Source organism: Aegilops tauschii, chromosome 2 (genome assembly GCF_002575655.3).
Source record: "Aegilops tauschii subsp. strangulata cultivar AL8/78 chromosome 2, Aet v6.0, whole genome shotgun sequence".
Lineage (NCBI taxonomy): Eukaryota > Viridiplantae > Streptophyta > Magnoliopsida > Poales > Poaceae > Aegilops > Aegilops tauschii.
The window spans coordinates 631825276-631851443 of record NC_053036.3 but is presented as its reverse complement, the minus strand read 5'-3'; the positions used below and the strand labels follow the sequence as shown (position 1 = coordinate 631851443).

The following is a 26168-nucleotide window of genomic DNA, read 5'->3' as shown; positions in this document are numbered from 1 at the left end:
CTAGAAATTTAAACTGAATTTCCAATATACCTTTTGATCCATGCCAACCACAAAACTTACATCACGTGAAGAGAAGAAAAAGATGATTCTGTATGAGAGTTTTTTTTCATAGTCTAAATGTTTGGTTGCGCAGGAACCGTAATGAAGTAAAATTAACTAGCATCGGCACTAGGGCATTCCGGTGATTCGCATGTCCTTGATGGTGCTGATAATTGTATTTGGTAAATTCATACTGGTACATGTACATGTACTATGTGGAAGGCCGTGCTTAGCACCGTAGTGCTCAGTCGAGCAGTTCTGGTCAGCTGAAATCAAGCAGACAAACAAGTAGTACAAATTGTTACTCCCTCCGTTCCAAAATAGATGACCCAACTTTGTATTAAAGTTAATACAAAGTTGGGTCATCTATTTTGGAACGGAGGGAGTAGCTTACAACTGATTGTAGTTACACAATTGTTAGTGCAACGTGAATGCACTTGTGTGATTTTGGGCAGGTCGGCTGGAACTTGACTACAGTTCTGTGTGTGCAAGATTAGAGTTGTAGCATTTGCTGCTCAACTCAGTTACAGTTGCCTGACAACTGTGTGTCTTTCTGCTTACTCTCTCTTGCTCAACTGAACCACCTCGCGTGCATTTGTGTGCGCCGACGAGTTGCCTCGACGGCGTAACTCGTAAGCGCCCTTCCATCCCTCGTCATTTCGCAAGCGCCTCTGAGTTCGCTGCCGAACGTGCCGGACATGTACGAGGCGCACTTCGGCCGGCGTGCCCATGAGCGGCGCCGTGCTCAACACCATCAACACCTCCGCCGCGTCGACACCAAGGAATGTCTACGCCGCCATCAGGGATCACGGGGTCACGCACCTCTGTGGCGCGCCCGTCGTGCTCAGCCTCAACATGCTGGCCAACGCGCCGGAGGGTGTGCGCAATCCTCTGCATAGGAAGGTACGGGTCATGACAGCCGGCGCGCCGCCGCCGGCAGCCGTGCTGCACCGCGCGGAGGCATTGAGCTTCGACGTAAGCCACTGGTACGGGCTGACCGAGACAGCGGGCACGTGGTGTCGTGTGCGTGGAAGGGGGAGTGGAAGTGGAACAAGCTGCCCGCGTCGGAGCGCTCGCGGCTCAAGGCAAGGCAGGGCGTGCGCCCGCCCGGCATTGCCGAGGTGGACATCGTCGACGCAGCGTGCCCCGGGACGGCGCCACCATGGGCGAGATCGTGCTCCGCGGCGGGTGCATAATGCTTGCCTGCTTGGGTACCTCAACGACGGCGAGCCGACCAGGGCGGCGATCCGGGACGACGGGTGGTTCTACACCGGGGGCATGGGCGTGATGCACCCGGACGGTTACCTGGAGATCCGCGACCGATCCAAAGACGAGATCATCAGCGGCGGCGAGAACATCAGCAGCGTAGAGGTGGAATCCATGCTCTACAGCCACCCAGAGGTGAGCAAGGCGTCGGTGGTGGCGCGGCCGGACGAGTTCTAGGAGGAGACACCGTGCGCGTTCGTGAGCCTGAAGGAGGGCACGTCAGGCGTGGTGAGTGGTGACCGTGCAAGAGCGCATGGCGGGGTACATGGTGCCCAAGACCGTGGTGTTCCGCGCCGAGCTGCCCAAGACGTCCACCGGCAAGATTCAGAAGTACGTGCTCCGGAACCTCGCCAAGGAGATGGGACCCACTGGGAGCAGCGGCAGCAGCAAGATGTACTGTACGGCATGGCGATGGGCAAAGTGCTTGTCTCTAAATTTTCATCCATTTTTGCTTTGTGGGTGGGCAAAGTGCTACTCCCTCCAATGTACTACAAATATACAGTTTAGCTACACGCCAGTCAGCTGAATTTTCGATTTCGGGTCAGTCGATTTTGAGTGAAGGAAGGAGAAGGAATGGCCTCGCCGGAGAGAAGGAAGAGGCTCGCTGTCATCACCCCATTATCTATTTTAGGGTTCAGGGTGGGGGCGGTGGTGGTGGGGGCGCGGTGGTGGGGCAGTGGTGTGGCTTCGCCGGAGAAGAAAACTAGATGGCGACGGGGCTAGAGGGATGGCCGGGGGGCGGCGGTTGAGGGGAGGGCGGGGTGGCGAGGCTGGCGCGGGAGCGCCGCCGGCCGCGGGCGGTGATGGCTAGCGGTCCGGCCGGTGGTCCGTGGGGGCGGTTGGAAGAAAGTGTCGGGAGGAAGAAGAGATGCGCTCTGATCTGTTTTCAGAAACGGTTGGAGGTGGAAGATGACAGGTACCCGTTAGATTAGAGATCAAGGACGGAGAACATCGACCGACCTAAATAGGGATTTTCAGTCGACTCGCACATAGCCTCCCCCACAAATATAAGACAGGTTTTGCATATCACTGGAGAACTTGGACTTGATTGGAGAAGTTGGGCTAAAATCCTTTATCTCGGGACAGAAGGAAGAATACTACTCCCTCCATATAGAAATATATAAGAGCGTTTAGATCGCTTTCCGCTCTTTCTTTAGTGATGCAAAGGAGGATCCCTACTAATGCATCTTACTCTGAATTCTTAGTCAGTGATAACTCAAGCTATGTGCAAAATAACTTAAACTATTTTGTTCTTTGCTCGGTTTATACTGAACAACTTTTTATTTGTATGCTAAACAGGGCTTGTTTTTATTTTATTTTGTTATAAAGTTGACATCAAATCTTTACCAATTTTATTCATGTTGTTGGTTAGCAATTGCTGAAGCTCAATCAGGAGAATTATATCTAACTGTCTTTTAATATATTTTATTTTTAAAAATCAGAGTAATTCTGAAGTCATTAAACTCATTACAGAGGATGCAACTTCAGAACGCCGCAATCAGTCAGCCGTAGATATAGAGGCGAACTAGGAGATATAAAGTTGACGTCAAAACGCCTCGCTGGCCTAGCAGTAATGACGGAAGCATTCATAGACGACGCATCGATGGTGCAACACATGAAGTTTTTTCAGGGTTTTTTTCTCGGAACAATCCAACGACCGTTGAGGTGCCGTAATATCAAAGATTTCCTGGCTGGTGGGGGGGGGGGGGGGGGGGGGATAAAGAAAATAGGGTCGATGGTGGTTTCTTGCCAGAGTTGGGAGGGATTGAGATGAGAATTAATGGTTTCAATTAAGTCGTATGTTTCGTATGAGCATACGCATCCTGTAAGCAATCGGCCACTGCCTCTTATCAATAAACACCACACGGCTCTCCCTGTTGGAGAGTAGGAACGCTTCAACCATTTTCCAGGACGAAGCATACTTCTTAAACCATGACCAACAAAATGCAAGATAGACTTCAGACAAATGATGATGGTACTCCTTTCCTGATCTGCATGGAAGTGTAATACAACTAGGCTTGGTAATACTACATTGGCAGGGCACTAGAATGGTTCATTCTTTCACAGCTGTATAAAATTTTCAGTTTGCCATGTTTTATGTTGTTCTTGATGATTGTAGTTTTGCTTTCACATTTTTGCTACATTATGGGTATGGGCACCATCTAAGAGCTCTAACTTCTTGGTGCTAACACTAAACTCACTATAAACATAATTGAAGCATTATGTATCAGTCAGCATGATCTTTCGTTGAGTTTATATGATGTTGTTTCGCCACTTCTGCTGGAAGAGGGATAGGCTCCTGTAGCACTTTGACATTCTCTTCATGATATAGCTTAAATTACATACATAACCTAGTGTCTTCACGTTTGTTTCAGGAGCTCAATCAGTTGCTCAACTTCGTTGTAAAAGGGTATGTGTATGTTCTGACTTGAGATTCTTAGAAAGTTCTTGACGATATGTTTAAGATAACCTTATTTCCTGTTAGTTATACTCCGGTGTACAAACAAGTTCTTTTATCTTTTGTAGCTTTAGTTCTGAATGGCTGTACCAGAGAAGCCTGCAGGAGATGCAGGAGTAAGGAAGCGACGACGCTGACTTGCAATCACCCGATGGCGCGCCCTTGCTTTTATCATGCTGTGTAGGCGTGGCCCCTATGACATTTTTTACCGCAAGTGAACAAATTACATAAGTTCGCTCGATTGACAAAAACTTCCTCATGGATGAGGACAGGGAAACCTACTGATAGTCTTGTATGGCGTGGGTGGCCCTTTGTCTGTCTGCTACTCTGCTCCCAAACAACCTGTGGTTACTTTTGTTACGAAGATTACATGAAAAACTTGTTGTTCTTACTGATGTTGATGAGAACTTATGAGAATTATGAGGATGCTGTTCTTTGCAAGATTTGCATCAATCGAATATATACTCTGTTTTCCCTCAAAAAAATATACTCTGTTTTTTCAATAAGAATTCTCTTTTGTTTGGTGCAAACTGTTGCCGGCTTCAGAGGGTGCATATTGATTATACTGGAGCCTCTAGTTCATACTTCAGAAAATAATTAAGGTGGCCGGAGTCTCTATATGCATTTTTATTTAGAAAAACAACCAATAATCTGGCAATCGTACTAAGTGAGTGATCTCCTGACCTAAGATCCAGATATCAATAAAGAAAAATATGAGTAGCAAGATAAAAAGATATAGCGTATCAGCAACCTTGAGCTCTACACAAGTAACCCATCAGTTCATCCCCACCAGAACAGAACCGGCAGTCCACCCTCATATAATAAGAAGTCATACTGTCCTCAAAAGAAGAAGAAAAATCCAGAGCAGCACAACCACCCTTTCAAACATCAAGCTACTACCTAATTTATACAGAAACATTGATGGCATATGTTGTTCGACGGGAATCCATCCGTTGCTTCCTGGTCATGCTATAATTAGATGTATCGATGCGTCCAAGTTGGTCACGAAACGGGATGGGGTCGCGCAAAATGCCCGATTCTCGTTTCGCAAACTATGATTTTTGAATTCGGTGGACCGCCGTCCAAAGGTTCCCGATAAAGGCCGGTGCACGCGCAAGCCAGCTCAAGAAAGCCATGGCGGTAGCGTTCATGAAGCTTGCACAGGGATTTACCGAGCAAGCTCCGAAATCATTGGAAAGGAGAGTGGTGATAGCTGCTGATCCACACGCTGCACTGAAGATGAGTGTACCTGTGACCTACGAACAAAACATCAGGGTCAAAAGCGGATCGTTTTTACTTTTTACAGTAGGAGAAATAAAGATACACATGATCCTCAATTTGCATATTCAAAACACAATGCATGACAGATGGGTTGCTGTTATGTTTGGTATGCCTGAGAAAATACGTACGACTTACCCAGTCCCCGAGGGCAAGTATGATGACAGCCCGGCCAATTCGGAAGGAACGTTTGACAACAATTGCATAGGCATCCAGAATGGCCACGGCGAGGCTCCACAGGCATTGCACACTTGCTGCTGCTACGAGGTAGCTGCTCAAACGAACAAGAATAAGTTCATCTACAGAAGGGCAAACAAACAAATAAAAATCCCCTATTCTAATTTGTAACAGCAACATCTTAAGTGCAAAAACCTTCGATTTGCACCATCTAACTGGGTCGCAGAAATAATGTAAACTAACATACTAGTACTTGTTTCGCATAGTTCTCAATATACTGTACTAGCCCCAACACTAAATGTAGATCTTCAAATGTTGTCCTCAAGGAAGGAAATGTATGCTATGCACACGATTGTCCATTACAATTACACCATTCTGTATTCCGGATTGTCTACACACATGCATTTGTAGATCAAACTCCTGATTTTCGCACAAATGCTAAACATTGCTGCATCCAAACAAGACAGCTGAGAAACATCACATGGAGCATGATCTAATCGTACTGCCACTTTCAGGATGCCAGAGCAATCCAAAAAGGCGTAGAAATGTCGAAATGCGCGATTAAATGAACATTTCACTTCGGAGGACCCAATAATAATTTCTACTGGGAAACTTATGTCTTGCAGAGAGAGACAGTACGGGAGAATAGGTCAATGCACTGTACTACTCCCAACACTAAAGGAAGGAAATGTATGCAATGCACACGATTGTCCATTAGAATCACACCATTCTGAATTCCGGATTGTCGACACGGATGTGAAGATCGAACGCCTAATTTTCGCAGAAATGGTAAACATTGCTGCGTCCAAACATGACAGCAGGGACAACATTTGCAGATGAATCAGCTGAGATAACATCACAGGGAGCATGATCATGCTACTATGGCATCATCTAATCGTACTGCCTCTTTCAGGACTAGAAGATCCAAAAAAGCCGTACAGTACAAATATCAAAATGCGCAAATAAATATGAGCACTTCACTTTGGATAATTAAGAAGGACTGAATGCAAGTTGGTTGGACGACAGGCGGCCGCTTGTTATGAAACAGAATTGAATTCCTAAGAAGAAAATTGCTTAGCAGGGGAGGAGAAGGGGGCCCGGCCCATCCATCCAAGAAGCATTGGAGGACGCACCGGAATGTGGTGACGGAGGGGAAGTCGTCGGTCGACGCCATGACGGCGAGCGCGGCGGCCGCGAAGGCGGCCTGCAGGAGGCGGAACACGAGCCCGCACCTAGTCCACGGGTCCCTCATGATCACGCCAGCAGGCGCGTTCCCGTCCCCGTTCGCCCCCTCCACCTGCACCGCCTGCCCCTGCGCCGGCGGCACCATCTCCACCTCCGCCTGCCCCTGCCCCTGCGTCGGCGGCGGCACCACCACCGGCGGGGAGGGGTGCACCACAGGATGGCTGAAGTGCAGCATCGTCTTCCCCTCTCCTCCCTCCTCGATCGTCGTCCTCGAGCCAAAAGTGCTAGGATACCTTGCTTCCTCCGGTGGTTTTCTACTCTTTTTCACTCTCCAATGACAGCGAGCGGAGCCGGAGAGTGAGTGAGCGCGTTCAGTAAGGGAGGAGAGTGAGGCCAGTTCTTTTGACAGAATCCGACCCCGACTCAGTTTCTTCCAGAATCTTTAAGCCCCATTTATTTTATAATCCCCAGACTCTGATAAAAGAACTGGGCCTCAAGGTCAGGTCCTCAGAGTCGACTCTGGGTCGGGTCTGCACGTGGCACACGGCATGGCTAGCAGCCTAGCACTGCACTGTGCTCCACGGCGTGCGCCTGCACTCCACAAACCAACCGACTTTCGTCCGTCCGTAGTCGTCAATGATTCACACTTGACAGCATCGAGTCCGAGTGTATCGTCTATGGATGCTTTCCCACTTTGATCTATGGCGACTGCTACAAATCATCCGTTGATTTCCTGGGAAAGCAGTCGGGTCACACGTCGTTGGATTCATCCTCGCACATCCGTTGGATCTGGTCAACACGTCGGACGGGGCTTTCTTCTCTCATCACAGCCACAGCAAAAAAACAACGACCGTGTCGCCGACTCGCCGTGGGGAAGCAGCGCCGCCTGGCAGATAGCAGCAGTCATGCCCCCTCATCGGCAGCGCGGCGACGCTCCACCAATGGGCGCCCTGGAAGCTCGCCACCACCGGCGTGGCCGTGCTCCATCGCAGCACCCCGACGGCCGCCGCGTGCTTCACTGCAGCCCCTCGCCGCGCGGCGGTGCTCCATTGCAGCACCGCCTGGCATGGCATCTCCCATCGCCGTATCCGTTGGCCGCCGGCAAAACTTCAGTGTAGCGCCGCCACCGGCACGGCGGCGCTCCATCGCAGCACCCCAACAACCACCGCATGCTTCACTGCAGTGCCCACGGCACGGTGGTGCTCCACGACGGCTGCCGTCAACTCCCACTTCAGCACCCAATACCACCGGCGAAGCTTCAATGCAGCGCCACCGCAGGCGTGGTGGTGCTCCATCACATCACTCCGACGGCCACCGCAGGCTTCACTGCAGCGGCCTACCGCGCGGGCGCGGGTGTCGCTCTATCGCAGCACCGGCTGTCGTCGCATCTCCCATCACACCACTCGATGGCTGCCGGCAAAGTTTCAGTGCAGCATCGCCATCGGCACGCACGGTAGTGCTCCATCGCAGCACCGGCTGCATCCTCCTCCCGTCCTCCGCGTCGCAGCACGCACGTTGCCAGTGGCTTCATTTCCGCTCTTTGCAGCGGCCGGTGGCTGGCCTCGAACAAATCCGGCGTCCACTTGCAGTAGTCGGGACGGCGTGGTGACGGTGTGCTTGGAGCAGGTCTGCAGGTGGCCTGTGCAATGGTGGAGAAGGAAAGGGGATGGGGAAGGATGATGGCTCACGATGTTTCTGTGGAGGATAGAGACGTGTTGGGCCACAGGGCACGTGGCAGCCGAGGAAGGAGGTTGATGCGTGAGGAAATCATCCGGTTGATTTACATACTTTTCCTTGATATATCCGCCCGCGTCCCCATCTTTGCCTGCCGGCCTCATCGCAACACGAAGCCGCTATCTACGAGATGTCTTTATCATTCACTATGCCGTTCCGATCGCCACGTTTAGCCGATCCTTACCGATTGCGCATTCAAGAAAAAGTGTTCATAATGTATTTAAAAATATGTGTCGTTCTATTTTAGAAATGTTCATGGTACAGTTCAAAAAATGTTTACGTGCACATTTTCCAAATATTGTGCATTTAAAACGTGTTCATCTTGTATGTTCAGAAATGATCATCATGTATTTATCAAAGATATTTACCAAGCGTTTAAAATGTGCATCATGTATATTTCCAAACTATTTATTGCACATTTAAAATGTGCATCGTGTATTTTCGGAAATAAAAGCTTGTTGCGTACCTGAAAATATAAATAGCCTATTTCAAAATTTGTCCAAATGCGTATTTTTTTGATCATTTTTGTTTGGAAAATATGTTCATTGCGTATTTAACAATATTCATTGTATATTAAAATATGTTTATCGTGTGTTAAAAGAGTCCCACGTGTATTTAAAATACTCTTGTATTTAAAATGTGAATCATGTATTAACGTATGATCGTCGTGTATAAAAAATGTCTATCACATACTGAAAAATGTTTAGCACATATTAAAATATCCATCATGACCTACAAAAATGTTCGTCGCATATTGAAGTGTTGTATTTCCAAAATATGAATCATGATAATCGTGTATTAACATATCTATCACATATTGAAAAATGTTTGGCGCATATTAAAAAAATATTCATCGTGGGCTGAAAAAACTGGTGCGGCATATCTAAATGTTGTTCATCATGTATGTAAAAAAGTTCATTGTGTACTTCAAAAATGTTTGCAGTGCAATAAAAATGTTTATCATGTATTTAAATTATTCATCATGTATTTGAAAATGTTTTGTAGTGTAATAAAACGTGCTTATGCATTTGTTGGTGAAAGGCTCATTGACATTTTAAAAGGAAAACAGTGCACGTACATTCTCAAAAAGTGCCTGTATTTGAAAATGTTTTATGTAACTTAAAAAGTGTTTGTGATTTTTAAGAAGATGTTCATGTACATTTTAAAAGGAAAAAAAAAAGTGCACGGACATTTGAAATTTTGTTCATGATTTTTCAAGTAAAAACTAAGAAAAGAAAAAAGGGAAACTAAAAAATTGAACACACACGCTTCATACGTAAATAGTCTGAAAATAGCAACAACTTGATGGATATTTAGTGTTAGGTACATAGTAAAATTTATTTTACAACTTTGGAAGGGTTGCCATGGCACCCACGGCAGCCTCACTAGATCCGCCCCTGGTTAGGCCTTGGGGCGATCCTAATGAGCAAGTATACTACTGGTGGAAATAACAACGTCTTTTTCTTTAACCAGAAGTGACCCCTCTACCTAGCAAATTATGCAACCGACTGAAGTTCCCAAACTGCTGGGATGTCATTGGCATGTTGCATGCTGGAGCAGATATTTACGGGATGATTTGCTTTGTTAGCAGTCTCTGTTGGGTTTATGCGAAACATAACATGCATATTTCACCACACTATATACGAAGCTAAGGGCGTCTTCAATGCCGACTCTCAAACCGCCCGTAAACATCCCGACTGCGTGGTCCAGACGTGTTTTGCCATCCAACGCGGTCATGTATCCCTTCGCTCGGCAGTTCGAGCGCACTATTTCCCGCAAACCAGAGACAAAATAGGGGGCTTTGTGGGCGTCCGGACCGATGCCACGTCCGCTTCTGACTACCCTGGCCCACTAAATAACTCAATCCACCTCTCTCCCGTTTCCCTTCCAATGCAGATGCCGCTTCCCGCGCCGCATTAATGTCGGTCCAGAGCCCGCGTCGGTTGGCATTGATGCCGCGTGATGTGTCGAGACAACACTTCACTGAACGGTTTTGCGAAGGTTCTACAAACTTCCCTAGAACAGCTTTTTCCTTTCTCTTACTTTTTTCGTTTTTTCTCATTTTTCTTTTCTGTTTCCCTTTTCTTTTTCTTCCTTATTTTTCATTCTTCATTTTTGATTTTTAATTTCTTTTATTTTCAATTTGAGAACACCTTTGAAATTCATGAACTTTATTTAAATGATGAACAGTTTTGAAATAATTGAAATAATGAAAATGTTTCAAACACATGATCATTTTTTTGAAACCTAGAACAGTTTTTGAATTCATGAATATTTTTTACAATTCCGTGCACATATGTCCAAATTAACACACATTTTTTCCAATTGCATACATGTTTTTGGAACACGTGAACAATGTTTTGAACCAGCAAACATTTTTAAAATTTTGGAAGAATTGCCGAAATTCAAGATTTTTTTGTTTTTGCCAAACATTTTTTGGAGTTCAGGAATCCTTTTTGTACATGTGAGCACTTTTTTATTTTTGTGATTTTTTTCAAATTTTGCAACATTTTTTCGAAATCACCGATCATTTCTTAATATTATGAATTTATTTTACAAATTCAAGAGCGTTTTTTGAAACTATGAACATTTATTTGAATAGAAACACCTTTTTCTGAAACTTGTGAACATTTTTTTGAAATGTTGAGGAACATTTTTGAATTTGCGAACATTTTTTCAAATTGACGAGCAGTTTTTCCTTAACATTTTTATATGAAATGATGAACTTGTTTTTAATACACGGGCATTGCTTCAAATTCGTGAACATTTTTTAGTTTCTTTAAAAAAATTAAATATATTAACACTTTTAGAAAAATCACGGACAATTTTGGTTCCGTGAACATTTAGGACTTCTTGAACATTTGTTTTCGCAATTCACAAATTTTTGAAATTGTAGAACCTTTTTGTAAACCCGAACTATTTTATCAAAAAATAAAACAAAAATAGAAAAATAAAAGGAAAGAAAAAACAGGGGGCGGCCAGCCTCGCAAATGGGCCAGCCCAAATTGGCGTGCTGGGGGAAGTGCGCGTTCGCACGCGCACCGCGCCAAGATAGAGGGTCCCAAAAGCCTAAAGAAAAGCAGAGAGCAACTAGTTAATGAGCGCTCTTTCGGGAGCCTCGCAACGATCAGCGTGACTTGGCGCGCTCTCAGCCATTCGCCACGTCTCGCGCTCTGGACGCTCCCTCCGGATTTTTTTTTATTTTTCTGCACGCGTTTTTGGCTTTTTAAACTTTTTTTTCGGGGTTTTTTTGACGTTTTGGTTTTCCCCCAGTCTTCCTTAGCTTTTCGATTAAAAAAATTTCAAAAAAAAACATTTTTTGCGCGAAAAAACGCGTTCTTTTTCGAGAGGCACGGTTGTGCTTTAACGAGAGTCACGGCCGTGCCTTTCGGAAACAAAAAAATAACGCATTTTCTGTTTTTTTTTCTTTCACGAGAGTCACGGTTTTGCTTCTGCGCGAGGCACGGTTGTGCTTTCGCGGCCGTGCCTCCCGGAACGGGAAAAACAAAATGCGTTTTCTGTTTTTTTTCTTTCACGAGAGTCACGGTTTTGCTTCCGCGAGAGGCATGGTTATGCTTTCGCGAGAGTCACGATTTTGCTTCCGCGAGAGGCATGGTTGTGCTTTCGCGAGAGTCACGGCTGTGCCTCTCGGAAAGGGAAAAACAAAACGCGTTTTCTGTGTTTTTTCTTTCACGAGAGTCACGGTTTTGCTTCCGCGAGAGACACGGTTGTGCTTTCGCGAGAGTCACGACCGTGTCTCTGGAAAGTAAAAAAAACACATTCTCTGTTTTTTTTTCTTTCGCGAGAGTCACGGTTTTGCTCCCGCGAGAGTCACGGCCGTGCCTCTCAAAAACGAAAAAAAAACGTGTTTTCTGTTTTTTTTCCTTCCACGAAAGTCACGGTTTTGCTTCACGAGAGGTACGGTTGTGATTTCGCGAGAGGCACGGGCGTGCCCCTTTCGGAAAGGGAAAAAAAATCCGTGCTCCCGGTTCGGTTTTTTCGTCTTTTTTGTGAAAAAAAATTCATCAAAAACTAATCAATATGGGATCAAGTTTTGAAGATCTCGACGCGAGGAATCCAACGGTGAAAATGGTTTGAGATTTGAACGCACGGTTTTTAGATAAAACGTTTTGAATAAACGGATTTACGAAAAAAGGGAAAACTCACAAGTTGCGACAAGTGGCGCACTGTGCGCCACTTGTCCACTTGTCGCGACCAGGAAGGCAAGTGTTCTTTGCAACGAGTACTCCTTAATTAATAATTTCAAGAAAAGCACCCATGCATGAAGCACGCCAAGTATACCTGGCCATGGGCCGGGCAGGGCCGGGCCTTAAAAAGCCCACGGCAGAAAACTGAGACCCAGGCCCTACCATCGGGCCTACTTTTCAAGCCTAAGCCCGGCCCATCTGGTAAAAAGCCCTTGGGGCTTAGGGCCGTGGGCCGGGCCTCTTCCTTAAACTGCCAATATGCCAAGCCCAAGCCCGAGATCGGGCCCCAAGGGCTTTTTACCGATGGTAGGGCCTGGGAGGGCCTGGGCCCCAGTTTTCTGCCATGGGTTTTTTAGGCCCTGCCCAAGCCCGGCCCGGCCCGGCCCATGGCCAGGTATAACGCCAAGTATATTTGTTTTGGCCGAGCTTTAGCTCTGGGCACCTTTTGCAGTCCAGCATAGGATCGTGTTTATGCCGACCATCTCTAGCAATTCACATTTTGAGATGGCTTTATTTCATCTTAACTGGTCCACAATGTTATCCGGTGTTGGTTCTATTGTCCTTTTACGGCGGGAGGATTTAACAGTTTTTGGATAGTCGGCCTTTATTCATCTATGTTCATGTGTTTTTAGGTTGGATCCTTTCAATCTAAAATCTTCTTCATCGGCGGCGGTTGCTATTCTAGGCGTTGGTCCTATGGGACCTTAACACGGTGATTTCCTGACTATCTACTACAACAAGTTGTGTCCGGCTCGGGCAAGGGAGGGGCGATGACGGCGACGCGCCTTCGGCTCGCTTCAGTGCTTGTAGTCGTTGCTTGGTGGTCTATGAATCTGGATGTATTTTATTATTATTTCTGGTGTTCGTTGTACTGCCATGATTGAAGATGAATATATCGACAATTTCCCAAAAAAAAATATCAAAGGTTTTAAAATAGCGGGTTATGTCATTTAACGACAGCCTGTCGTGCCACTAAGACAACTATGGCATATAGCGCCTAGTCGCTTTTTCCCTTACCAGATAGTGCCAATACCCACCTTAGTAGTGCCAAGATGACGGCTTTCTTCGGGCTATCCGAGTCCCGCCACCCATAACTCTTTCAGGCTCTCAACGGTGATTGGTGCGTAGGCAACGATAGTTTTTTTTGGAGTTGTTGCTCTTTGAAGATGACAGGCGTGGGTTGAGACACGGCTTTGTTTGGTCAAGTTAGAACCTTTTTTTTTGCGTTCTGGTTGTATTGTATGCGTTCGTGTCGAAGATCGACCTGCTTTTCACCGGAATGTGGTGGGATCTCTTTCTTGTTTTTATCCTCTTCTTACTATAAAAGTAAAGTCATGCAATTTGCATGCTCTCAAAAAAAAGAAAATTAGGTTTTTCGGGGGGGGGGGGGGGGGGGGGGGGTAAGAAAAGGGGTGCATTTACAGGCAAAAAGGAACAAAAGGAAGACATTTAAATTCATAAGGAATGAGACAAGTTCCGAACAAAAATGAATAAACAGAGTGCACGGAACGGGTCAACAACTATTCAAATCGTTCATTTGCAATGCATTCGCATTCACCAGTCTGTTCTATCGATTCTGATGATTCCTGTTCCGCGCCTGGGTCGTTGGATAGCGCACATGCGCACACCCTCCTGTACGCTTGTGCCGCTTATATGGGCCGACCCGTCTGTGGTTTGGTTCCCATTGCTTTTACATTTAAATGAAAAGAAATGTTATCATGGTTTTGAGAAGGTTCTAGAATCTTCCTTTTACCTTTTCTTTTGGCTTCTTCTTTTTAACTCTGTGTATAATTTTTTTGAATTTACGGATAAGTTTTAAAGTCAAGAACATATTTCAGTTTGTGAACATTTTAAAATTCACAAGAAATTTTTGAATTCATGACATTTTTCGAGGTCGCCAAAATTTATGAATTTGCCAAAAGTTGTACAAATTTCAAGCATTTTTCAAATTCATGATTTTAATAAATGTGCATATTCTTCTGAATCCAAGTCTCATGACCATTTTAAAAATTCATGAATTTTTAGAATATGCAGACATTTATTTATTTTTGTGAACATTTTTAAAATTTGTGAAATGTTCTTGAATTGTAAAAACTTTCAAGTTGCGATGAAAAATTCATATTTCAATTTTTTTAATACACAAACATTTTTTAAAATTCATGATTTCTTTTATTTCAATAACATTTTTAAATTCATAACTATTTTTGAATTCGTGAATATTTTCTTAAAATCATGAACATTTCAAATATAAGTGGCTGAGAAAATGTAAATCTGAATATGAAAGGCGGAAGGATGCAAACAGGCATCGCCGTATTGGGGTCTTTGACGTCATTCAGTAACTTTTGGTTCTTACTTTGCAACGCGTGATGGAATCATACAGAGCACTGGAAGGATTATATTTTTATCATCTAAATAAAAATTAGATAGTAGCTCATGTTCAACGCTTGCGGATGATGATATTTTTTACTTTTCGAAATGGAGTTCAAATCTTCAGGTTCGGTGTCATGAGCGAATTACAAAGACACGATGAAAGGATAGCATACGCGAAATCCGAACTGAACCCTAAGCAGACATGAGGAGAAAGGTGAATCAGAAAGGCGCACAAAGCACAGATTCACCTTTCTCCCCGTTTCTTACACTCAAGTCTCTAACCAACGATGACTTCAGCGTAAGAAATCACTTTTCCACGGCACGACCACGACGAATTTGCCGAAAGATAACTGAAACGACAGCGGCCTAATTCTCGGTTCAGTTTCAGACTTTCAGTCACATACGTATTTGCAAATTCCTAGTTTTATCAGTTGATTGATTAAACAAGTTTATCACAAGGGTGCTCTCATTTCTCACATACCCAGCAGGGAGACATGCATCATGCCTGCGCATAATAGAATCTTGCAGCTGCAGCAGACAGGCTTGCTGAATGCTGATATGCGGAGCAGACATGCCAATGCGATCTGCCATGGCGCTGCAGATCAAGCCAAGCAAGACGACACAACCCTGAATTTCTACAGCAATTATACTACATCTTGCTGACGCCCCTGCGGGTCGGCCCCATCTCCTTGGCGAGGTTCCGGAGCACGTACTTCTGGATCTTGCCGGTGGACGTCTTGGGCAGCTCGGCGCGGAACACCACGGTCTTGGGCACCATGTACCCGGGCATGCGCTCCCGGCTCCAGGCGATCACCTCCGCCGCGGTCACCGCGCCGGCCGCGCCCTCCTTGAGGCTCACGAACGCGCACGGCGTCTCCCCCCAGAACTCGTCCGGCCGCGCCACCACCGCCGCCTCGTTCACCGCCGGGTGGCCGTAGAGCAAGGACTCCACCTCCACGCTGCTGATGTTCTCACCGCCGCTGATGATCACGTCCTTGGACCGGTCCCGGATCTCCAGGTACCCGTCCGGGTGCATCACGCCCACGTCCCCCGTGTAGAACCACCCGTCGTCCCGGATCGCCGCCCGGGTGGCGTCCTCGTCCTTGAAGTAGCCCATGGTGACGCACCCGCCGCGGAGCACGATCTCGCCCATCGTGGCGCCGTCTCGGGGCACGCTGCCGCCGGTCTCGCCGTCCACGATGTCCACCTCGGCCATGCCGGGGGTGCGCACGCCCTGCCTCGCCTTGAGCCGCGCGCGCTCCGACGCCGGCAGCTTGTTCCACTCGCCCTTCCACGCGCACAGCAGCACCAGCCCCGCCGTCTCGGTCAGCCCGTACCCGTGGCTGACGTCGAACCCGATGGCCTCCGTGCGGCCAAGCACCGCCGCCGGCGGCGGCGCGCCGGCCGTGAGGATCTGCACCTTCCCCGGCAGCGGCCTCCGCACGCCCTCGGGCGCGTTGGCCAGCATGTTGAGCACGACGGGCGCGCCGCAGAGGTGCGTTACCCCGCGGCGGGCGATGGTGTCGTAGACCTCGGCGGCGTCGACGCGGCGGAGGCAGACGTTGGTGCCGCCCACCACGGCCATCCCCCACGGGAAGCTCCAGCCGTTGGCGTGGAACATGGGCAGCGTCCATAGGTACGTCGGCTGCTCCGGCACGGACCAGGAGACGAGCGAGTCCATGGTGACCACGAAGATGCCGCGGTGGCAGTGCACGACCCCCTTGGGCGCCGACGTGGTGCCGGAGGTGTAGTTGAGTATCATCGGGTCCCACTCGCTGGCCGGCCGGACCCACCTGAACTCCGGGTCGCCCATCTCGAGCAGCCTCTCGTACGTCAGGGCCGCGGCGGGCGCGGGAGGGAAGTCCTTCTCCTGGGGGTCCTCGACGAGCACGACGCGCGGCGCCGGGTGGCCCGGCGGGAGGAGCCGGAGCGCCTCGTCGAGCACCGGCACCAGCGCCGGGTCGACGAGGATGAGCCTGGACCCCGAGTGGCGGAGCAGGACGGAGACGGTGCGCGCGTCGAGACGCGTGTTGATGCTGTTGAGCACGGCGCCGCTCATGGGAACCCCGAAGTGCGCCTCGTACATGGCCGGCACGTTCGGCAGCAGCGCGGACACCTGCAGCGGTTGATTCACGGCATCGGTCATCACGCACCAGCCCAATTCAATCCGATTAAATTCACCTTGTCGCGGCGCAATCGACGACGGAGGCGATCAAGATTCAAGAATTAAGTTAGGGGACGGACGGGTGGGTGCTTACGACGTCGCGGCGGGAGACGCCGAGGGAGGCGAGCGCGGAGGCGAGGCGGAGGCAGCGGCGGTGGGTCTGGGACCAGGTGAAGACGGTACCGCCGTAGACGACGGAGGGGCAGTCGCCGTACACGGTGGCGGCGCGCTCGATGAAGCCGAGCGGCGTGAGCGGGCACGAGTTGGCCGGGTTCGCGCCGAGCTTCTCCATGGCCGCCGGATCGGACGCGGAGGCTAGCTTCAGTCGCCTGCGACCGCGGGCGCCTATCTCTTGAATGTTTGGTAGGGGAGATAGAACAGAGCAGATCGGAGCAGAGCAAGTGACACGAGGGCTTGGCCTCTGCCACGGCATAAGAAGATGAAGCCAGGCGCTACAGGAGCCGCCCGATGGGGAACCGACGGCCCTGATGGGGTCAAGAGGCGCCGGTCATTTCCAGCGGGGCCATGATATCTAGGAGTATGAATTTTTTAGTCAACGTGTATACAGTCGCTATAGGATGGTTGGAGCTGACTGACAGGCAGTTTGATTAGTGGTTGGTTGGCTGGATAATCCAACTTGGATTCCACTTGCTTGCTCGTGCCATTTCGGCCGAGATGCCAAACCCGGATTGCCTTGTTTTTTCTCCCCTCCCGGCAGACATTTCAACATTTTATACGGCCTTGAAATTTCTTTTGACTCATTGGCCATGTTGACTTTGAAATGTTAGTGACCATTCGACGATAGTTTGTACTACATCTTTGTAGGTTAAGCATTTGTTGATAGATTTATGATAGTGCGGCCTTAAGATGGGGAGCCCGAAAGATTTGGCTTTCTTTTTCCACATACGTAAAAAGGAGACTTAGGAACACCTCCCTTTACAAGTGGTTTAAAGGAGACCTAGGAAAATTCCATGTAGTGTGTTCATGCAAAATAGACCCAACCATGGGCGCGAACTTGGTGCTCTCGGGTACCCGCGCACCCTATATGCCGAAAAAATAAGTAATTAATTTTTTTTTAAAAAAATCCAAATCTTTTTTGGAATCAAACATGATCAGATATTGTACTCGTATAAAAAGTTTGGAGAAGAAATGATTCATATTGACTTTACAGCAAAAAAGACAAGTTTATGACGATAATATAGCGTGCATAATGCTTGTACATAGCGTTTTTTGCTGAATCTTCGATCCAGGATGCAACGGAAGTCATTCTCTGACGATACGACTACAATACTTGAGCATGTTTAATACCAAAAAAGATTTGGAATTTTTTGGACTTCTTTTGAATTACTTTTTTTTTTTTTGCATATAGGGTGCGCTGGTACCCAGGTTCTCCTTCATATTTTCCACCAAACCATGCCTTTTTTTCTTGCTCTATTTCACATGACAATAATAATGATGGCAACGATGATCAACTGAAACTATGCCCCCACTCCCCTCCCACCTCGCAGGCGCCACGGGGCGAGGGGAGCTAGCTAGCTGTGACAATGACATTTACACGAAAACCATACCCATCTCTTTGTTCCGACGACAATGACAACAAGCTCACCAAGGTTCTCGGCAAAGGCGTTGATTGTAAATTGTAATGTTACTGACATTTCAATACCTTTTTTTGGCGGGGGACATTTCATTTCAATCTATTTGCTATGAGAGGAATAAAGAAGATAAGTCACATACAAACAAAAGATAGTGATGCACCTACAAAAGTGTGTTTCGTGCAAGATGCCATCTTCTGCAAAAGAGATATTACTTCCTTCGATCCGAATTAATTAGCGTAGCCTCTATACAACATTATATAGAACTTATATAGAGGGCGCGCCAATTAATTTAGAGGGAGTAGTATTTTTTTTCCTCTTAGTTTGGTAATATGACGCTTCACATCTTTCCATTGAAAAGCTGTGATCGTGTGCATCTGATGCTGCCGAGGCCCCCAAAGATTTGCCTTCTTCTTGCACGTAAAAGGAGATTTAGGAGCACCGTCCTTTAGCTAAATGCTAAATCCCGTGTGCTACTACGTTCATGGAAAGCAGACCCTCTGGCTGATTTCTTCTCTCTTACTCACGATCTCCAAGCCCAGGTGTACCACATATCAAGAGAGATCAATGGCATAGCTCATAATGTGGCTCATCAGGTTCTGAGGAGTGCTTCAGAACTTGACATTTGTTGTTTCGCTTCAGCTCACAGAAACTTGTCTTGCCCTGTAGTTTCTCTTCCCTCTAATTTTAGTTTTCAAGGCTATTGAGCTGAATGGAATTTTGGCGCTTTGTGCGCCTTTCCAAAGAAAAAAAAAACTGAAGTCTTATTCTCTTGCTCGTTTTCGACAGATGAGATGACGATGATGATTCTGGTGCCAGTCAGCTCTACTCATACACTTAGCATCAACCAGACACGTACTAGTGGCCACGATCGACGTGCCATGCTTATCGGGATTATGGGACGCCATTCCGAGTGTCGCTTTCACAGTTCCGTGTAGTTTCTCTTTCTTAAAAGAAGAAAAGACAACGACAAGTGCGCATGCATACATACATACATACATACATATCCCATGGTAATCTCGGCTTGTTTCACCTGGCCTCTTCTCTTTCGCCTCCCGTTCTTATCTGCCGTCTCTGAAAATAACGGCCGGGAGAGAAGCTCGATCGTATCCAACTTCCGGCCACATGCACGTCGTCCCAGCTATTATCACCTGTGTAGGCCGGAGGCGTAAACAAAATCCACGGGGTCAGCATCGCGCCGTATCATCGCGCAGCTAGCGCGAGCGTCCTGGTCCTCGCGGTTCAGACTGACAGCGATCGGGAGCTGTATTTGTTCTCGGCCGTCGGATGTGAGTTGTACCACGTTCAGCCCGGACAGCGATATTCACCTATTCAGCCTCTACCGCTACACCGCGGACAGCATCATGTCTGCAAATTGGCCTCTGCATTTGTACTGTAGTTTGCACTTAATCTTTTGAGGTCTGGCATAGTCAACGCATATCTAAGTCTTCCAGCAAAAAAACAAACGAACGAATGTCTACCAGACAGACAGACAGGCAGGAAGCTTGATGAGCAGTTGGATACTTGGATTCCACTTCCTTATTGCCATTTCAGCTGAGGTGCCAAGCTGAACTTGCCTTTTCTTTGCTTCACTGCCAGACGTTATCGAAAATGGACTGGCATTTCACTCGGAAGACTGGTATGTAAAGAGCTACTACTCCCTCCCTCCTAAATTATTTATCGCAGAAATGTATAGAAATGAATGCATCTATAACTAAAAATACGTTTGCTCCCCCATTTTTAAAGATTTTTACCAGACTTGTCTGCATCGACCGAAACTCACGCGGCCCTCGCGTCGCCCCCTGGCGACTCGGGGGCGATCCCATCTATCGCTGCCCGCCTCCCCTCATCTCCCTTCCGTCCCTCGCCGCCGCCGGAGACGGCCGCCGGCAAAGCCCGCGCAGACGCCGGGGAAGGTGGCGGCGGGGATCTCGGCGCCCGGATCGATCTCGTCGGCCTGCGGGCTGGAGTATCGCTTCGGTGGCCTGCGGATCCTTGGGCGGCGGCCCTATCGGCGAGGCGGCGTCGTCCGGCGGCTGGAGACGTCTGCAGGCGACGCTGGCCAGAGTACTCGGCCGCGCGGGTGGCGGGTCGCTGGTGGAGTCCGGCCATGGCGCGGTTCTCCGTTGCGTCAGATCTGGAGGTTCCCCTTTCTCCTGCTGCCTCTGTCGTCGTCCCGGTGGTTTGCGGCTGCAGGCTCCGGTGGTGGTGAGCCTTGGTGGTGTACTTTGGGTCTGGGGGAAACCTTGGCCAGTCTAGCCGGCCCGGCGGCGGCGACACCCATGGGCGCCGCTTTCCTTCATGAAGGCGCAACTGAGGGCCCAATCTACCCACCCCGATCCCCGGCCGGGTGAAAACCTTCAATCCTTTTCGGATCTGGCGGCAGCGGCGCTTTTTGCGTCGTGACCTTCCTGGAGGTGTCGTCAGGGGCACTGGGGCTCGGTTGGGAGTGCAGAGGATCTACAGGTGGAGGGGATAGGACCAGTGGTAGAAGGTGGTGTTCGCGAAGGAGGAGCGGCGTTGCATCTGATATGTCGACAATGGCGGGTCTCAACGGCATGGAGCAGCGGGGTCTCGCTGCTGGGCGTGTGTTGATGGTCGAGCGCAGGATGGTGGCGTTGTCTGGCGTCGTGGTGGCGTCGACGGCAGCTAGACCGGGCAAGGTAGATGCAGCAGTACATTTCTGAAGATGGATTGGTGGCAGGTGGCTGCGGCGGCCTCATACTCGGCAGGCGTCCTGGTTGAGGAGTGCGCCGGACCGGTGGGTGACCCATACCCGGCAGGCGTCCTGGATGGGAACTCAGGCCTTAGATGTTAGGTTTGGCTGCGGGGTCTGTTTGGTATTAGGCCCAGACTATCAGCATCCCTTCATCTAATGAATAGGAGTAGCAACAGATGTTGCCTAGACGGTGGCTTCAGACTTACTGCTGTATTTCTTTGTAAGGTCTTTTGAGATTAATTAATAAAGTGGCTGTATGCATCGTCCAAATGCAGAGGCTGGAGGTCATCCTCCTTCTCCAAAAAAATATAACTAAAATACATCTAGATACGCCCATCTTTACGACAAGTAATTCCGGGTTGAGGGAGTATGATTTGTTGTTACTACAAATATTTTGATATAATATAAATTAGTATAACTGTACTATACCATATGCATAGGAAAAAAACAAAGGTCGGACATAATACATACTACCTTAAATACAAACTAGAAATACCATTCCAAGAAAAGAGATGAGCTCTACCTACTTAGGGCATCTCTAGCGGATCCCAATAATTTAGAGGAGGATACAACCGAGCATCCTTTAGAGTATCATATTTGCTCCTCTAAAAAATGGCGTTTCCAACCAATCCCTATTACTTAATGGAGTAAAAAAAATAGTGGCGCATCAACCAAGTACGGTGCAAATTTTGGTTCAAACTACTATATAAAACTTACTAAAATAAAATTTGGTGCAAATTCAAAATATTTTACATAAATCTTCTCTGATGCGCGGCTTCCCTCCCTTCATTTGCAACCCCCTTCTCCTCTAGATCGGTCTTCTCTCCCTCCTCACCCCCACTTCTTCACAATCATGGTCGCGGGTAGTGTTGGTTCTGCCATGCCGATGGGCCCCTGATGGCAGATGAAGGTGAACCTCCCCGTAGCTGAAGAACTCGAGCCGTCATGAAAGTTTTATGTGGACTCCAGCGCGATCACTAGAGGATAAGGTGGAATCCTAGAAAAATATGGAATTAGCTCATGCTTCTTGGAAATACATCGCTGTAGCGGGCCGGCCGTAGTGAATGAACAGCCGCGTCACCCATGTTACTCCTTTGTGGGCTAGGCCAGAAGCTCCCGCACGCTCGTTGTGGGCTCTTTTATATTTTACAATCTCTTTTTATAGGACCCGCTGTTTAATGCTGCATCACAGGAAAAAAATGACAATCGGTCTTTTAGTTTTGAAAAAGTTGGTGCAAATAAAAAAATGTTCATGGATTTTTTAAAAAATGTTCAGAGTTAAATAAAAGTTTGTGATTCTGAAATAATGATGTGAATTCAAAAAATGTTCAGGTATTCAAAAAACAATTCATGTATTATTTTGTTTTGCAGTTTTGAAACATGTTTGCATAATTGAAATATCAATCTTTTTGCCTTGAATTCAAATAATGTTCGCGAATATGAAATACCCCCTTCGTCACAGAGGCAGTATGTTCGAAGGAAATTCAAAAAATTCTTGCGTACCCAAAATATGTTCAAGTATTCAATAAAATATTTGGTAGTTCGAATAATATCCATGATTTTTTTTTTGCGAATTCCAAATCTGTTTGCAGCAAATTAAAAAAATCATGAATTTAAAAATTATTCATGAAATGTTCGGGGTGAATTAGAAAAATGTTAATAAATTTGAAAAATGTTCGCGAATTCCATGAGTGTTTCTGTGAAATCAGAAAATGTTTGTGTTTGGAAAATGTTTGCGAATTCAATAAATGTTTGCAGTGAATTAATAAATAGTCCACAAATTCAAAGAATGTTCAATATTAAAAAAAAATAAAATTCGCAAAATGTCGGTGAATTTGGAAAATGTTCTTGAATTCGTTAAAGATCCATGTTTAATTCAAAAGGTGGTCGCAAATTCAAAAAAGGTTCACATATTCCAAAATATTTGCAAATTCGAAAAATGATCAAGTATTCTAGAAATGTTTGTGGATTCTAAAAAATGTTTGGGACCTCAAAATGCTCGCATATTTAAAATATGTTCGTGGAAAATTCAAAAGATGTTTGTGGTTGCAAAATTTGTTCACGTATTCAAGAAAAATGGTCACGTATCCAAAGAAAGTTTTGTGTATTTGAATATTGTTCATGAATTCAAAAACATTTGCGAATACAAAATATGCTCATGTTTTCAAGAAAAAATGTTAATGTATGCAAAAGAAGTGAACATAGATATTATTCACAAATTCAGAAAAGCTCATGAATTTAAAAAGTGTTCACGTATTTAAGAAAAATGTTCACCTATCAATAAAAATTTCTTGAATTTTAATATTGTTCACGGATTCAAAAACAGTTCATGAAATCAAAAAATGATTTGAAATTCTAAAAAATATTGCAAATTTTACAAATGCTCGTGGATTTTAAAGAATAAAATGAAAAAGAAACAGACAAAAAATAAGAATAAAAAAACGACCAAAAAAGAAACAGAAAAGAAAAGAAACCCAAACAATGTACCAAAAGCAGAATTGTTTGCAGTGCCAGCATGGTACATTTGGTGGCCGCGCCGACAGTTTGTGAATGGTGAAACTATACAGCCTGAATATTCTGCTACTTCAATCAAGGTTCTGTGCACAAACTTCGTTCGAGCATCAAAACCCAACCATCCCATTCGGAAGCGAGATCACATGTTGTAGAAACTGAGTAGAAAGTTAGTGGAGGTGATGTTGATGCTTCTTACTGTGCCGAAACCAGGTTAGGAGCTACTGGGGCGGTTGCTCGAGATGATAGGGGGGACTTCATCGCGGCGGCTACATGGTTCATTCCCCATGTCAGTACTGCCGAGTCCGCGTAAATTCATGCAATCCGAAATGGGACTTGGCTAGCGCAAAGACTAGCCTGCAACTCTCCGATATTGGAGTCCGGTAGCACGAGCGCAGTGGAGGCATTAAATCTATACGAAGAATACAATGGTCCTGATGTGGCTGTTGTTATGGAGAGCAAGCAATTAAGTTCAGAGTTTGCAGCAGTAACCTATCTTCATTGCTATCGTGAGGCAAACAGAGTTGCAGATGTGCTAGCTAAATTTTCTTTTGAGAGTAGATCATCTGAATTCCGGGAAAGTTCCATCGCTGATTTTATTTCTCATGTTATTGTAAATGACATGTCCGTCATTTGAGGAATAAAATCTTATTGCTGTAAAAAAACAGCTAAGAAAGATACATGTAGAAATAAGAAGAGAAACCCTGGGCTAGAAGCTTCATGAAACCAGTTGCGAAGCTACCACACCTCCCAAAAATCACTTCGGAAAATTAACCAGCTCGCGTCAATTCTCGGAGCAGTTAATGGGCCGATCCAAGTGAGCACACATATGGGCGTTCGGACCGATATGTATTGCCACGAGGAATACTAGTAAGGTACATATGCATTGTACCCATGAGATTTGGCAACCAAATTATGAATAAATATCACACTATAGCATATAAGTTTTGAGTCATAAATGCATGATGTAGATGTTTCTTTAATTCTTATAGTTCATCTTAATCAAAATCAATTAGTTTATAAAAAGGTTAAGATTCATGGGATTGTGCATTGTAAAGCATAAAGTAAAAACAAATAATGATAATTCATTTAGAAAAAAAAAGTTTGGGCAATTATGATACGGAAGATTCTAGAACAAAGGAGAAGTGCTTGTGTTTTGAGGTTTGTGTATTATGCTTAAGTTCAATCATGGAGTCTTCTAGATTATACATGTGGCAGAATCTGGTGAAACGTAAATGATATCAAACAGCCAATAGTGCTCGGATTTGCCATCTCCGCGTCGTCGGATTGGCTTCATCCAACGACCATCTTTTAAAGTTATTCACATACTATATAGAGGTATAGACACAGTTACAGCATGCCCAATCTAAACATAAAAGGAAATGTAATCAGCTCATATAAAACACATGCTCGTATCTAACACCAGGCACACTCAAGGATGGGATAGGCGAATCCTATATGACGACCACGGGCGTTAAAGAGGTGAGAGGCTTTGCTGAAGGCATCCCAGCCGACACCCCAGTTTGGTCCGGCCCACAGCTGGCTTCCCTGTTTCTTTCTCTTTTATGTTTCTTTTCTTTTTCTCTTTCCATTTATTTTATTTCCTTTCCCTTTTTATTTTTTCCTTTTTGTGTATTATACAAAAATTCATTGTGTATTATAAAATGTTCATCGTATATTAAGAAAATATACACGACATATTACAAAAAGTTCACTATGCATTATAAAAATCTACATCATATATTAAGAAATTGTTCAACGAATACTACATAATGTTGACGGTGTATTTGAAATTTGTTCAGCGTATTTTACATAAATCTTCAATGTGTATTCGAAAGTTGTTCAATGTAGGGCTTCGTACAGAAGCTCCCGATGGGATGGGGAGCAACTATTAATGGGTACCCCTTTGGGGGTTCCCGGAGAGTTCACTTTTTGGGTCCCGGTGGTGCGCCCAACCGTCACATGTTGGGCGCATCCTCAGGATTTCTCTTTTTTTTTGCGTGCGTTTTTCGGTTTCTGTTATTTTCTTAGTTTTTCTTCAGATTTTGATGCATTTTTTAATTTTCTATTTAAAAATGATGGTTTTCCATGAGAAGAACAGAAGTGCTTCCTGAAAAGAGGAAAACACAATTGTGCCTCTCGAAAAAGGAAGAAGCACTACCGTTGCTTCTTAAAAAAGTGAAAAGCACAAATGTGCTTAAAAAATACAACCTATACTTCCACGAGAAGCACAACATTGCTTCCCAAAAAATGAAAGCACATTTATGCTTGCCTGAAAAAAGGATAAGCACAACATGTGATTTCATGATAAACACAATTATACTTACCAGAAAAGAAACCACAATCTGTAACTTACGCGAGGAGCACAAATGTGCTTCTCCCAAAAAAGTGAAAAAAGCACGAACGTGCTTCTCGGGTTTTTTTTCAGTTTCATTTTTTTCTCGGTTTTCATTTTTTTAGGTTTTAT

At 46.1% G+C, this 26168-nt stretch overlaps 2 protein-coding genes and 1 pseudogene across 2 annotated transcripts; 1 reads left to right on the top strand and 2 right to left on the bottom strand.

Moving 5' to 3' along the window:
• Nucleotides 1-768: 768 nt before the first annotated feature.
• Nucleotides 769-2817, top strand: LOC109765117 (2-methylpropanoate--CoA ligase CCL4-like; annotated as a pseudogene).
• Nucleotides 2818-4488: 1671 nt separating this feature from the next.
• Nucleotides 4489-7342, bottom strand: LOC109769574 (CASP-like protein 5A1). The gene is made up of 3 exons (XM_020328304.4): nt 6352-7342; nt 5180-5312; nt 4489-5019 (listed from the first exon to the last, which is right to left on the bottom strand). The coding sequence occupies exons 1-3, from the start codon at nt 6636-6638 to the stop codon at nt 4816-4818; spliced, it is 624 nt and encodes a 207-aa protein (XP_020183893.1). The 5' UTR covers nt 6639-7342; the 3' UTR covers nt 4489-4815.
• Nucleotides 7343-15163: 7821 nt separating this feature from the next.
• LOC109769572 (2-methylpropanoate--CoA ligase CCL4) lies at nt 15164-18234 on the bottom strand. Its single transcript, XM_020328302.4, has 3 exons — nt 18214-18234; nt 16974-17300; nt 15164-16831 (listed from the first exon to the last, which is right to left on the bottom strand). The coding sequence occupies exons 2-3, from the start codon at nt 17169-17171 to the stop codon at nt 15365-15367; spliced, it is 1665 nt and encodes a 554-aa protein (XP_020183891.1). The 5' UTR covers nt 17172-17300; nt 18214-18234; the 3' UTR covers nt 15164-15364.
• Between the last annotated feature and the right edge of the window lie 7934 nt (nt 18235-26168).

What these genes read in the sequence shown, in the direction of transcription:
- LOC109769572 (XM_020328302.4), bottom strand. Translation starts at nt 17,171, where the DNA reads ATGGAGAAGCTCGGCGCGAACCCGGCCAACTCGTGCCCGCTCACGCCG. An exon ending in GCGTCTCCCGCCGCGACGTC is followed by an intron (nt 16,832 to 16,973) that starts GTAAGCACCCAC and finishes CAACCGCTGCAG; the next exon opens with GTGTCCGCGCTGCTGCCGAA.
- LOC109769574 (XM_020328304.4), bottom strand. Translation starts at nt 6,638, where the DNA reads ATGCTGCACTTCAGCCATCCTGTGGTGCACCCCTCCCCGCCGGTGGTG. An exon ending in CCCTCCGTCACCACATTCCG is followed by an intron (nt 5,313 to 6,351) that starts GTGCGTCCTCCA and finishes TCGTTTGAGCAG; the next exon opens with CTACCTCGTAGCAGCAGCAA. An exon ending in TACTTGCCCTCGGGGACTGG is followed by an intron (nt 5,020 to 5,179) that starts GTAAGTCGTACG and finishes TTTTGTTCGTAG; the next exon opens with GTCACAGGTACACTCATCTT.